Source organism: Oncorhynchus mykiss, chromosome 3 (assembly GCF_013265735.2).
Source record: "Oncorhynchus mykiss isolate Arlee chromosome 3, USDA_OmykA_1.1, whole genome shotgun sequence".
NCBI classification, from domain to species: Eukaryota; Metazoa; Chordata; class Actinopteri; order Salmoniformes; family Salmonidae; genus Oncorhynchus; species Oncorhynchus mykiss.
The window spans coordinates 18,173,527-18,187,772 of NC_048567.1; the positions used below are offsets into that span (position 1 = coordinate 18,173,527).

Sequence of the window (14,246 nt, forward strand, 5' to 3'; positions counted from 1 at the left end):
GAAGAAAAGCAGGCCCAAACCATGATGCTGCCACCACCATGTTTGACAGTGGGGATGGTGTGTTCAGCTGTGTTGCTTTTACGCCAAACATAACGTTTTGCATTGTTGCCAAAAAGTTCAATTTTGGTTTCATCTGACCAGAGTACCTTCTTCCACATGTTTGGTGTGTCTCCCAGGTGGCTTGTGGCAAACTTTAAACAACACTTTTTATGGATATCTTTAAGAAATGGCTTTCTTCTTGCCACTCTTCCATAAAGGCCAGATTTGTGCAATATACGACTGATTGTTGTCCTATGGACAGAGTCTCCCACCTCAGCTGTAGATCTCTGCAGTTCATCCAGAGTGATCATGGGCCTCTTGGCTGCATCTCTGATCAGTCTTCTCCTTGTATGAGCTGAAAGTTTAGAGGGACGGCCAGGTCTTGGTAGATTTGCAGTGGTCTGATACTCCTTCCATTTCAATATTATCGCTTGCACAGTGCTCCTTGGGATGTTTAAAGCTTGGGAAATCTTTTTGTATCCAAATCCGGCTTTAAACTTCTTCACAACAGTATCTCGGAACTGCCTGGTGTGTTCCTTGTTCTTCATGATGCTCTCTGCGCTTTTAACGGACCTCTGAGACTATCACAGTGCAGGTGCATTTATACGGAGACTTGATTACACACAGGTGGATTGTATTTATCATCATTAGTCATTTAGGTCAACATTGGATCATTCAGAGATCCTCACTGAACTTCTGGAGAGAGTTTGCTGCACTGAAAGTAAAGGGGCTGAATAATTTTGCACGCCCAATTTTTCAGTTTTTGATTTGTTAAAAAAGTTTGAAATATCCAATAAATGTCGTTCCACTTCATGATTGTGTCCCACTTGTTGATTCTTCACAAAAAAATACAGTTTTATATCTTTATGTTTGAAGCCTGAAATGTGGCAAAAAGGTCGCAAAGTTCAAGGGGGCCGAATACTTTTGCAAGGCACTGTAGCTAGGTAGGCAGAATAATGTTTAGTCAAGCATCCAGAAGTTGTAGCTTACACATCTTATCCCAGTGTCAACAGTGACAGCTGGACTGTAATAGCTGTACATGTAACAGCGAGGGACAAATAGGGCTTCTGTCATGCCCTGACCTTAGAGATCCTTATTATTCTCTATATTTGGTTAGGTCAGGGTGTGACTCGGGTGGGAAAGTCTATGTTTTCTATTTCTTTGCTTTTGGCCATGTGTGGTTCCCAATCAGAGGCAGCTGTCTATCGTTGTCTCTGATTGGGGATCATATATGAGTTGTCATTTTCCTTTTGCGTTTCGTGTGATCTTGTTTTCTGTTTAGTGTTTTTTGCCTGACAGAAATATTCGCTTTCGTTTTCACGTTTGTTATTTTGTGTGTTTTTTGAATATTAAAATCATGAACATTTTCCACGCTGCGTCTTGGTCCACTCTTCATTCAACAAACGAGAGTCGTTACAGCTTCCCAGTAACATCTCCATTGTCAAACAGTCACACAATCAGATTATATCTCGGCTATGTTACTAGGTAAGGTTTTGGGGAAAGCATAAGTCAGACAGATAGAAGAAGAGAGAGAGAGCGCGTGTGTGTGTGTGTGCTTCAGAGAGAGAGGGAGAGGAAGAGAGTGATTATCTGAAGATAAGGACATTTATGGATACAGCATCACATGGCCGTTTGAACTGTTGAACGTCCAGGCCTATGTTTGTTCAGTAGGCCGTAGCTCACAGACGTGGAAGTGGAGTCAAGCTGTTGACATCGATCATCTCCCTACCCACTCCCTCAGTCATAGGAGTCTTTTCTAACACACTGTGGTAAAAAAAGGACTTCTGGTCAGGCTGAGAAAAACATCAGTTGTCTTTTCGGTCTACTGAGTAGTAGTCTTCATTGACAGTCAGAGAAAAAAAGGACATGGTTTTGTATTCTAAGTCTCTGTCTATGTTTTGTACAAATTAATATAGTTTTGATAGAGGTATGGTTATGTAAAATACCCATGTGGTATAGAACAAACCTGCCTCCCCAACTGATGCCACTCTTCTACCTTAATTCATCAATCCCTTCCCTGGTTGTTGTTCTTTCAGAGGGTGTGACACTGACCCTCACCCCTGACGAGGGCACTACTCTCAACATCAGCCAGAGTTCAGAGTGCAGCAGGAGGTCAAAGTGTACGGTATGCACCGGTACAAGCTTGAAGAAGTCCTGTTCCAGGGCTGGAAGTGATTATGTGGTGCTGCTGACAGACCCCAAAGTTGCTGTGAACATGGAGTTCACCTGCCCCAAACCAGAGGAAGTCTTCACTGTGGAAGTGGTCAGGGAAATAGGTGAGAACTCTATGAAATATATAATTGTTGTGGTCCCATGGTATTTAGAATGTCCATAGTGTCCTTAGAGTGTCTATAGCTTGTCCACATGGTACAGAAATACAGTGTCATTACAGTATAGGCACATTGTACACTGTAGTTATATTGCTATTACATAGTGCTTACAAGTGGGATACCTGTGTGCATTTTCATAATACATAGTCCATATGTGACTGTGTGTGTGATCATACCTGTGTGTGCGTCTCTGTATTGACTTCCTCTAACTCCTACCCTCCTTCCATCAGATTGTACCACAAGGTCCTGTAATGGAGACATCACCCCCATTGAGTCTAGAACCGGAATGCTTCCACTCCAGAACTTCACCTTTATTTGGAACCTGAAGCCCCCGGTTCCATGGGCGTTCCATTTGGACTTCACCCAGATGGGGCTGAGACAGATCCTGCCCTCTGAGAGATGTCCAGACCAGCACACGTATACCCTGCTAGCCCTCCAGAGGACAGGGGAGGCTGCCATCGGGACGTACTACTGTCTCTGGGGCTCAGGTCTTGAACCAGGGCAGGCTCTCTCTGGAGGTCACCGGAAGACGGAAACTGAACCCCACCATGTTCAACACTTCTGTTGGAGAGGAAATCAAATGCGAGTTGGTCAGACAGTGATTTCAGAATACTGAAGTAAAATCACATTGTTTTAATTTCATTAATATAAATGGATTACTTATGTCTGTATGTTTTTAGTGGACCTGGTTAACCTTGTATTTTCTGACACTTCATCAACATATCATTGTCCCTCAGCACTTGCTGTCCTCAAAGTGACTTTACCGGAAGGGACGTCATCTTTGGAGTTGCTCTCTCCAAACTACCCGAATAGTTTCCCTGACGATGACCTGATGGAGTGAAAGTTTGTGGTCCCTCCCAAACACAACGCTACGGTTGTCTTCCTGGGTCAGACCCAGCCGCTGTGCCTGAAGAAGGAGCCGGCCGTGGAGTATCACCATGGTAACGGTGGTTCGCAGTGGTGAAGAAGCTGTCGGACCTCCAGCCGGCCAAACGCCGGGACTCCTTCTCCCTGATCCTAAGGAACTGTGAGATGAACAGGATCGGAGAAGGCTCCAATGTTCCAACATCTAGTGGAAAGCCTTCCCAGAAGAGTGGAGGCTGATACAGTATATCAGCAAGGGGAGGACCAACTCCAAATTAATGCCCAGGATTTTGGAATGAGTTGTTCAGCGAGTGGGTGTCCACATATACTTTTGGCTATAAAGTTACATCTTTAATAAATTGTTTTATATAAAAGTAGCACTGTAACTACAAATATGGTATTCTCCCCCTGATGTACACACAGAGAGATACATTGTCACGGTATGCCCAAAGCAAGGAGTACCAACTCTCTGGCCACCCCTAGTTGGCATGTGGGAATGAAGTCCTACTCCACTGTGTCCTGGATCGTCGATGTCCCCTCTAAGCTGGAAGCTCACCTCATGTTCGACAACATCAGCCAGCCCAAGTGCAGCAACCGCCACACGGGCATCAGGTACAACCAGAAGAGGATGGGTACCCCTCTGAGACGTCCTCTCTAGGATTTTTCATTCTAGGGAGTTTTTCTTGGCCACTGTGGTCCTGCTTCTTCCTTGCTTGGTCTTGGGGTCCAGGCCGGATTACTGTAAAGCACTTTATGATGTGCTGTAAATAAATGAATGTGATTTGATCAGGGTGCAGATCCTGGGCTCCCTGGAGGAGATGTACAGCCAGCGGGAGGACGAGGAGGCAGTCAGGAAGATCCCTGTCTCAGAGAGCTTCTACCTCAACATGTCCAACTGTATGCCTGAGAAAGGAGACTTCAGCGTGCTCACACAGATCACACTGCACAAGGACAAGAGTGAGTGACCGACCGTGTGGAGCAGTCATGATAAGCAGTGTTGTTCTATCTCCTCTCAGTGAAAATCTAACGCTCAATGTTTCTCAGCATTTCTCTGATATTTTGTTCAGTCTGGTCTTACTACACTGAGTATACCAAACATTAGGAACACCTTTCTAATATTGAGTTGCACCCCTCCATTTTCCCCTCAGAACAAACTGAATTCATTGGAGCTTGGACTCGCTCAGTAGGTAGGATTATGCAGCTGCCTACGGCGGCAGATTGACGAGGGTGGCATTTTATGAGCTAAACTGGCCATTTTATGAGTCAAACTGACCAAACAATGACAATTTTTCTCGACCAGTGGCAAATGGGATTTTTAGGTGAGCATTGATGCCGCCCTGTGATAAGCAGTGCCCACTTTGCTTGTCCATTCCCAGTGAGTTTGTCCAGGGTTCTATTGGAGACACATCGCTATGGCTCTGTATCATCATTCCGTCCAAACAATGATCTGACATGAGTCATGTAGCGGATATAGTATATGGTAGAACGAGTATGTGGCCTGTTGTGGAATAATCAGAATTTGTTGGTAACATATGTAAGATGTTTTACATTCATCATATGTTTGTAAGTTACTTCTCATCAAGAATGTTATTTTTGTATAATATTGTGGCAGGGTTGCAGTTATCTGTTCTATGTCAAGACTAAGTTGCATGGGCCGCAGAGAGGGGAGAGGTCAAAGTATCATCATGTGTAAACATATCTCTTGGCTCCACAATGTCTGTGTGCCAGTCAGCGTGTCTCTGTGATCTTGTCAAGATAGGATTGGTTGTATTTAGAATTGGTTGTATCTAAATGACAATTTGATATATGCCTGTTGATATGGAGGATTGGTTTATGGTTCTGGGGTTTGAGTAAGGAGACAAAGCTGAACGATTTATTATGTCTATGCTGTCTGACTATGTGTGTTCTTTGCTATTAAAGGATGGCAGTTGCAATGCAGAAGGGGCTCTCACGCTGATAATCAGAACTTAAATAGAAAAAATTGATTAGTCACAGGAATCCGTACTAATAAAGCCAATGCAACGGCCTGTTTTACAAACAGTGGGCCTAGTACATGGATGGGAATTCATCAAATTCCATTGGGGGCCACATGGTAGGCTACACCCCAGTAAGCACGAGCCGCCATCTTTTGGAAGTCTTCTTTTTGGTCCTGTCATCATTTTTTGTGTTTTACAAACGGTAGGCTTACCAAATAGATGGGCATTCATAGAATTACATTTCAGGCAACACTGTAGGCTACACCTCAGTGGGCTTGGAAGCACAGACCAATGCCTTTTGGGTGACCTTTTTTGGTGCAGGCTTTTAAACTTTTCTTTTTCACTTACTGGGAGTATTCTAGTTTTGTGGTAGCAACATTTTTTGGTCTTGCCTAGGGCGTGGTGGAATTATTCTAATCAAATGAGAGACTTTTAGATTTCTTCAAAACAATTTAACTTTATTATTTAATTAGTGCAGTAATGGGGTTGGTCAGTAACCACCCTGGAGGTGATCCCTGAGAACTCAACCAGCAGGACAAAGCCACAGCATTTTATAGCAAAGTCCAACCTCCTGGATGTTCATGACAAATCACAGATGAGAGAATTTATACAAAGGTACATTGTGCTCTCATGCAACAGACATCACGATTACATCGCAACAGGTTTCTGTCTCAAGGTCGTTTACTTCTTGTTTATACAGAAATAGTAATGTAACATAGACACTAGGTCATTCGCTCAAATGATTTAAGTTCAGTGTTCATCTGCATATGGGAGAGAAAAAGGAGATTGGGTCTCCCTGGCACTGACATACAGGCACACAGACACTAATCATGGAATGGAATGTCTTATTACCAAGCCATCGTAAATCTACTGTCAGCTTTAAAATCTCAGCGGCTCCTCTCAGACTCAGAGTTCTAAGAACACTATTCTGTTGCCTATTAGGTATAACAGTCTGAATGTACTAATATAGGGATACATTCTAATATTAAAGTAATGTGATTAACATGTTGTAATTCTACGGCAGGCGGCAGAACGGCAAGGACAGGCCCTGGTTGAGTCAAGTTGGTTGGATGTCCTTTGGGTGGTGGACGATTCTTGACAAAAAGGGGAAATCGTTGAGCGTGAAAACCCCAAGCAGCGTTGCAGTTCTTGACACAAACCAATATGCCTGGCACCTACTACCATACCCTGTTCTTGCCCAAGGCTTAAAAATAATTATTTAACCTGTCTTGTCCCCTTCATCTATACTGATTGAAGTGGATTTAACAAGTGACATCAATAAGGGATCATAGCTGTCACCTGGATTAACCTGGTCAGTCTGTCATAGAGTGTTCCTAATGTTTTCTATAATAAGCGTTATCAGCCTCCAGATTTGAAACATTATTATGTTAGTGAGTGGGTTGATAATGGGATATCAGTGAATACTGACCTGTGTGTGTTCCTGTTCCTAAGACCTGCTTCGGACCAGCATTCTGAGTGTGGTGGCAGCTCTGCTGGTTCTCATGGTGGTTGTGTTGGCTGTGGTTTGTGTAAGTGAGCTACCTTTTCTCTAGCCCTTCATGATAAATGTTGGGATGGTTTCTCAGACAGATTCATCCCCAAGAAGAAAAAGTAGCAGGAGCAGCACCTATGTGGTTATAATTTTTCCTTTTAAAATAGAGCTTAATATCCATTGAAAGTGCTTAATATCCATTGAAAGTGCTGGTCTGAGAAACCAGCCTTTTGAGTACATATGGTAACTATGCATTAGAAGGTACACTCTCCATTCAATAGTTTATTTGATATATAAAAACAACTTTTCAGGATACACAGACTGCATTGGGCCTCACTCAGGCTTCCTTTACTAGGATATGGAACTGTAACATTTTACCAGAGTAATTTCTTCAGCAAAAACTGCTGTAGTGTTTTAATCAAGTTTGATCACGAAAATATAGGCTACTCCTCCCTCACATTCACATTGTTTTTACAATTTCAAAATAAAAAATGACTGCTTGTAAAGGCTCAGGCTGCAGGTCATAGGCCCAGGTCGGGGCGGTCTTCAATTTTCAATCCTGATCAAGAGTCCTGGTGTGTCTTCTTATGCAATGTCAGACCCTGGCGAGTATCGAAAACGTTCTTTACACCCAAGACAGCGATACAGTTTGTGATTGCTCATATGCTCTTCCAGCAAAACCTCCTCATCCTCTGTGAAGCATATACCACAGATGTAACAAGAAAGTGATCCTGTACTTGCAACATGAAAATGTAGATGTTCTTTCAAACTTTCTACAGACTCAATTACGCATTACTGGGGATAGGGGATTTCAAATGGGACAACACTGTGGATTCTCTGACTTTAGTACAGACTCTTGGTCCAACTTCTGTCTGTGTTCTCTTTGACTTGGGTGGAGGTCCTTCACTCTCCATCCAATCAACACTATCACCACTCTCAATCTGAGTTTCAGACCAGTCTGAATTGACTGCAGATGGGGGCTGAGAGTCACTGTCACTGACATTTTCTGTTTTAATCTGTTCAATTTGCATTGTGGTGCTGGGTAGCTCATCCCTGTCTGTGTTTTCTTCACGTTGGGTTAAAACTTGGTAAAGATGTGAGGACTGACTTGGGTTCTGATTACAGTCACCTTTTACTCTGGCAGTAGATATGAAGGCTTCTGTATCAGCAGAATCATCAGTATCATCAGTATCATAATCCATCGCTTGAAGCTGCTCTTGTCCCTGACTGATGACCCATAGCTCCTCCTGTTCCACTTTAATCTGAGAAGGTTCCTCCTGCCCCAGACCAGGACTACAATCCTGCTGCTCAGGGGAAACTTTTTCAGAGATGGAGAGAGTGAGCTGCTGGAGGTCTGTGGGGAAAAAGAACATAATATATTTAGCTAGTACATTCTAATGCTGAGATGCTGGCTTACAAGAAATGTGTTCTAGCCAGATGTAACTTTTGTGTTGGAAACTGGAAGTTTCGGTACAGTTGTATAACTGCCTACAGGTCATTTGTTAGTTCGACAGTGTGATATTTTTGTGTAGGTAAAATATGTGATGCGAGAAAAGGCGATGCAAACGCTTTTATGTGCAAATATTGATATAGTAAACATCACATTAAGTAAATTTGGAGTCACGAGATGATATGGTGTATGGTCGTCTATGACTCGTGAAACCATGCAGTTTATTAGGCAACAGATTAAATAAATTATGAATTTCACAGGGTGGTGAATAATATCGAGGATCTTATTCTGATGACGGATGCTTGACAAATAAAAATATTCACGCTATTTTCCATAATAATCTCATGTAGACTAGTTTACCCGCACAGCCTGTAGTGTAGGCTATTTGTGAGCTGTTGGCTAGAACACACGTGCCAAGACCAAAGTAGACACATTTGCTATTTAACAGGACAATGTTTGTGACGAAACTATTGGTAGAGTTGAAAATGTGATGGAAACATATAGAACATTTGATTTGTATTCGGTACATGAAACCTTAAATGAAAAAGTACACTGTGTGCACTACGTCGTCACACACTCCGTTTGGTGGAAACACTACTGGTGGGGAAAATTCGAATTTTCTTCATTCTGATTTTTGAATGAAAAACGCATGAAAATCTGTCTCCAATTGGATTACATTTTTGCTAGTGATGACTCAAATGTAAATGCTCAACATGCATTAGGTATCTGTATAAAACGATGGTTGTTACGGGCTTAGCTAATAAGTAACACACCTTCTAGTCTCTGCAACTTTACTTCTGGTTTAAGAACGACATCCAGCAGCCTCTGTAGCCGGGCGTTCTCTTCTTCCGAACGGGACATTTTTTCCTGGTACTCCGCTATCGTTCGGTCTTTCTCCTCTTTTGAACGGCATAATTCTTGCTGGTACTCTGCTATCGTTGTTTCAACTGCCCCGAATAGCTCGTCGACAGCCGCTTTTAATCGCCTGTTAAGCAACATTCTCAATGATTTTATGTTAGGCAACATTTTTGTTTGTTATCTAGCTGAGTAGCTGCTAGCAAGTGTTGTTTTTCCTGTTCCACGCGCTCTTTTTCGAAACACATTTTTACACTATCACCACCTGCTGGGGTGGAATGTGACGGTGGAGTGTTACAGTGACGGTGGAGTGTTGTGGAGATAATTGATTTTATTTTATTTAACCTTTATTTAACTAGGCTATTTGTATTTTACTTGTACTGTAGCTAGTCTATATTCTATAGCTACACTCTTAGGTATTTTCAATTACAAAAAAATGGTAATAAGGGATTACTTGAATGTATGACATTGTTGTCATGATAAGTGAACACGTACATTTTTTAAATTTGATTTATTTCACCTTTATTTAACTAGGTAGGCCAGTTGAGTAATTTTCTCTCTTTACAGTAGCCTACTTTGCATGTGATGTGTTTTGATCTTCCTCCTGTTGAGTAGGAAGAAGAAGAGACAGTTGTCTCACCAAGTGTCCATCTACAACCCCAACGGGACCAGCTTCCTGCCAGATCACAACAGGAGGTTCCCCAAATCACGAAAAGACAACGAGTCCCACATCTATGCCTCGATCGAGGACACGCTTGTATACATCTCCTGTGAGATGAGGCAGAGATGGTTGTCTATGGAGACCAGGCTGTGGATGTGTACCAGAGCTTTACTGGGCCCACAGAGACAGAGCCCCTCTCTCTGGGGACAGTCCAGAGGTGAGCATCTACCAGCCTTTTGTGCCCCCATCCCAAATTGCCCCACCCGTCCCCATCACATCACAACATCAACTGTTCAGAGGAGACTGTGTGAATCAGGCCTTCATGGTCGAATTGCTGCAAAGAAACCACAATTAAAGGACACCAATAATAAGAAGAGACTTGCTTGGGCCAAGAAACAAGAGCAATGGACATTAGACCGGTGGAAATCTGTCCTTTGATCTGATGAGTCCAAATGTGAGATTTGTTTCCAACCACCGTGTCTTTGAGAGACGCAGAGTAGGTGAACGGATGACCTCTGCATGTATGGTTCCCACCATGAAGCATGGAGGAGGAGGTGTGATGGTTGGGGGTGCTTTGCTGTTGACACGGTCAGTAATTCATTTAAAATTCAAGGCACCCTTAACCAGCATGGCTACCACAGCATTCTGAAGCGATACGCCATCCCATCTGGTTTGCACTTAGTGGGACTATCATTTGTTTTTCAACAGGACAATGACCCAAAACACACCTCCGGGCTATGTAAGGGCTATTTGACCAGGAAGGTGAGTGATGGAGTGCTGAATTAGATGACCTGGCCTCCACAATCACCCGACCTCAACCCAATTGAGATGGTTTGGGATAAGTTGGACTGCAGAGTGAAGGAAAACTAGCCAACAAGTGCTCAGCATTGATGGGAACTCCTTCAATATTGTTGGAAAAGGATTCCAGGTGAAGCTGGTTGAGAGAATGCCAAGAGTGTGCAACGCTGTCATCAAGGCAAAGGGTGTCTACATTGAAGAATCTAACATCTATTTTGATTTGTTTAACACTTTTTTGTGTACTACATGATTCCATATGTGTTATTTCATAGTTTGAAGAATGTAGAAAATAGTAAAAAATTAAGAAAAACCCTTGAATGAGTAGGTGTGCCCAAACGTTTGACTGGTACTCTGTGTGATTCACTGGAGTATCTGATAATCTATTGTCTGTCAAAGAAGCCCACATTGTTTGATACAGTTGATAATGTCATGTGTTTTGGCTGTGGGCACCTTTGCACTGCATAGGGAAAGTGTAACTTTTTATTTGAGCAGCACCCATGCTAAGTTTTTATGTAAAAAATGTTTGCTTTCAATTTATTTGAAGGGTATGTAAAGAATGTTGATTTTTTTTCACTGAATGTTGTAATTTTTTAAAATGTAGTTTGAACAGTAAGGACCAGTTTCATTGATGTAGAAAAACCTATTCTTGGACTAAAAAGCACTTAGTTTCAGTTGATTTCTCAGTCCTTTTTTAAGGAATAGGTTTAATCTGGGTCCTGGAAACCGACCCTCAACTTTTTAAATAATCTTACTTTTGAATGAATGATAATGTAGATGAACATACTTTGTGTATTTGTATATTTAATTCAGTTTACAGTGAATGTGTAGGAAGATAACGTAAAGGTAAACATTGATTGTCATAAATCAACAAAAAAAATCACACACACTAAAATCATTGTTTATTCGCCATGTGCACAAGATACAGGATAAACGGTGAAATGAAATGCTTACTTGCGAGCTTCCTCAACATTGCAGGAATAATAAAATGAGTGGTAAATCTAGAGCACTCCAAAATACTATGTCAGTAGTTAAAAAAATAAGTTAAAAAATATATACTGTGAATATATAAGTCAGTGTACTGTTATATTTAAACATTTGTTTACCTTTATTTAAAACGGCAAGTTAGTTAAGAACAAATTCTTATTTACAATGATGGCCTGGAAATAGTGGGTTAACTGCCTTGTTGAGGGGCAGAAAGACAGATGTTTACTTTGTCAGCTCGGGGATTCGATCTAGCAACTTTTCAGTTACTGGCCCAAAACTCTAACCTCTGGGCTACCTGCCGCCCCTACAAGTAGTAAGTGAATAGTGACTAGTTAGGAGCAAGGTAGAGCGGTAAATAATAAATAGGTGTGTGTGTGTGCGTGCGTGTGTGTGAGAGGGAGAGAGAAGTGGGAATGCAGAGATTCTGTGCAAATAGTCTTAAGGTGCAGGTGGACGGCAGCCAGGGGCTATCTGTTCAACAGACTTATGGCCAAGAGGTAGAAACTGTCTCTGATGCTCTTGTACCGCATGCCAGGCGGTAAGGGAGTAAACAGTCCATGTCTGGGGTGGCTGAAGTCTCTGGAAATCTTCCGGGCTTTCCTCAGACACCGCTTGGAGTAAATTTCCTGTAGGGCTAGGAGCTCGCCACCAGTTATGGACTGGGCAGTTTTCATCACCCTCTGTAGATCCACGTCCGAGGGCGGTGCAGCTGCTGTAGCAGGCGATGATGCAGTCAGTCATGATACTCTTGATGCAGCTCCAAGGTCCGCTAGAGGGCACTATTATTATCCTGACATCAAATAATAGCGGACTCTAGCGGACCTTGGGTCTGCTCTCAATGGTGCATCTCTCTCTCTCTCTCACACACACACACACACACAATGGCCTTTTCTCATTTGGGTAAAAGTCTATCCTCTTTCCTCCATCCTCTCTCCTCTGTGACCCGGAAACCGATAAGTGGTTGAGTGTTCGAGGAGAGTGCCAATTCATTAGTAAGCAAATGGAAGAGTGTCCTCCTCTTCTCGATAGCCACCTTTCATCGGAGGTTAGTCATGTGTATCCTATCTGTAGTCCTTCGCGGAAGAGTTTTGAAATTTGCCAACCCCCTTTGAATCAGCTATTGTTTTCTCGAAGGACAAAAGCATGTAAACGTTTAAAAACGATATGCTGCTTATCCTTTTATCTTTAAAATGGCTTGCACAGCTATCTAAATTTGTTTTTATCACTTTACACATTTATTTTACGATTCCACCCCCTGTAAACGCAATTTGCCTGATGACGTGCAGTGGAGAAGGACTGTCCCATTTCAAACAAGCACATTTCCGTTCACGTTCCCTCTCCTTGCCTCCTCTCCTCCTCCTTTTGTCACGCTCGTCGAAATGATGAGACCAAGGCGCAGCGTCAATAGAGTTCCACATATTTTTAATCAACTGAAACTCACCGAAACACCGACCGACCGACCGACCGACCGACCGACCGACCGACCGACCGACCGACCGACCGACCGACCGACCGACCGACCGACCGACCGACCGACCGACCGACCGACCGACCGTAACTGTAGACAAAATCCCACACCAGAAAGTGGGAAAAGGCCTGCCTAAATATGATCCCCAATCAGAGACAACGATAAACAGCTGTCTCTGATTGGGAACCATATCAGGCCAACATAGACATACAAAACCCCTAGACATACAAAAACACTAGACATACAAAAACCTAGAGTACCCACCCTAGTCACACCCTGACCTAACCAAAATATATAGAAAACAGAGATATCTAAGGTCAGGGCGTGACACCTTTGACCTTTTTTAAACGGAGGGGACAGAGGACCAGTGGTATAGAGGTGGTATACTCAAATTTTGTCCCAAATTATAAATCCCATATTGGTCTTTCACAGTCAGGCCAATCCAAGCAATTAGGCTGTCATCTGAATCAGAAATTCACAGGGTTCTGTGAAAAGTCATATTTTCGTAATAGAAAATCCACAAAATTGAATGTTCTAAGTCCATAACAATGCTTAAACCACATCATGAAACCAGTTTTAAATCTAATAATGTTTTATTTCTGAGTGTAGTTACCCTTTAATTCAAGTGTGCAGGCACCTAGCACTGTTTGGCTAGCTTGTTTCTGTAGCACATGAGATGGAGTTTGCAAAACAAATGACCACTAGATTGATGCAAATAATCATGATATCATTCTGCCATTGGCTACTTTGTAGCTAGTTTTTGGGAAAGCCTTTCCATCTACCAGAAGACAGTTAGGCCTATCATTAGCATCGCTATATTTTCCCTGTTCCTTAATTGTTTGAAACCTGGACATTTTACTTCATATTATGAAGCAGGTCTTACCTTTCTTCAAAGTAGCCTATAGCCAAAATTCCACCATAGAAACATGGAGGCAACCATTTTATAAAGACTTCCTCATAGCGTTCTGCTGTTCTGTGGTTTCTTTCAACTTTCTTTCATTGTCTAGCAGCCAAAGGCATTATCCTAGTCATATTAGAAACCCATCCCATGATAGATGCTGCATCTTTAGATCTCCCCTCTTTCTAAATATCGAATGGATATTTGAATCTCTGTCAATGTGCGCATTTAAGATAGGTGTTTTCCTGCTAATTGTATTTAGGAACATTTGCGTGTAGGCCTTACTGCTGTGTGCACATTGCTGCGCCTAAAATATGAAAGAATAATAGTGTATCAACATTATAAGCTAAACATTCTGATCTGTTGGATCAGCTTTATTAATTGATAAGGCGTATCCCTCCATTACTTTGTATACCCAATGCACACTGAAA

At 42.4% G+C, this 14,246-nt stretch overlaps 2 protein-coding genes across 2 annotated transcripts; one reads left to right on the forward strand and one right to left on the reverse strand.

The window, feature by feature from the left end:
* Window positions 1-1,906: 1,906 nt before the first annotated feature.
* Window positions 1,907-5,328, forward strand: LOC118944496 (CUB domain-containing protein 1-like). The gene is made up of 2 exons (XM_036964123.1): window positions 1,907-2,315; window positions 2,600-5,328. Exons 1-2 carry the CDS (start codon window positions 1,988-1,990, stop codon window positions 2,983-2,985), a joined length of 714 nt encoding a protein of 237 aa, XP_036820018.1. The 5' UTR covers window positions 1,907-1,987; the 3' UTR covers window positions 2,986-5,328.
* Window positions 5,329-6,963: 1,635 nt separating this feature from the next.
* Window positions 6,964-9,257, reverse strand: LOC110511808. The gene is made up of 2 exons (XM_021592560.2): window positions 8,925-9,257; window positions 6,964-8,055 (listed from the first exon to the last, which is right to left on the reverse strand). Exons 1-2 carry the CDS (start codon window positions 9,175-9,177, stop codon window positions 7,487-7,489), a joined length of 822 nt encoding a protein of 273 aa, XP_021448235.2. The 5' UTR covers window positions 9,178-9,257; the 3' UTR covers window positions 6,964-7,486.
* Window positions 9,258-14,246: the final 4,989 nt, after the last annotated feature.

Excerpts from the sequence above, each read along its gene's own strand:
- LOC118944496 (XM_036964123.1), top strand. The coding sequence starts at position 1,988 with ATGTGGTATAGAACAAACCTGCCTCCCCAACTGATGCCACTCTTCTAC. Across the intron at positions 2,316-2,599 it reads GGAAGTGGTCAGGGAAATAG|ATTGTACCACAAGGTCCTGT; the intron begins GTGAGAACTCTA and ends TCCTTCCATCAG.
- LOC110511808 (XM_021592560.2), bottom strand. The coding sequence starts at position 9,177 with ATGTTGCCTAACATAAAATCATTGAGAATGTTGCTTAACAGGCGATTA. Across the intron at positions 8,056-8,924 it reads AAAGTTGCAGAGACTAGAAG|ACCTCCAGCAGCTCACTCTC; the intron begins GTGTGTTACTTA and ends TTTTCCCCACAG.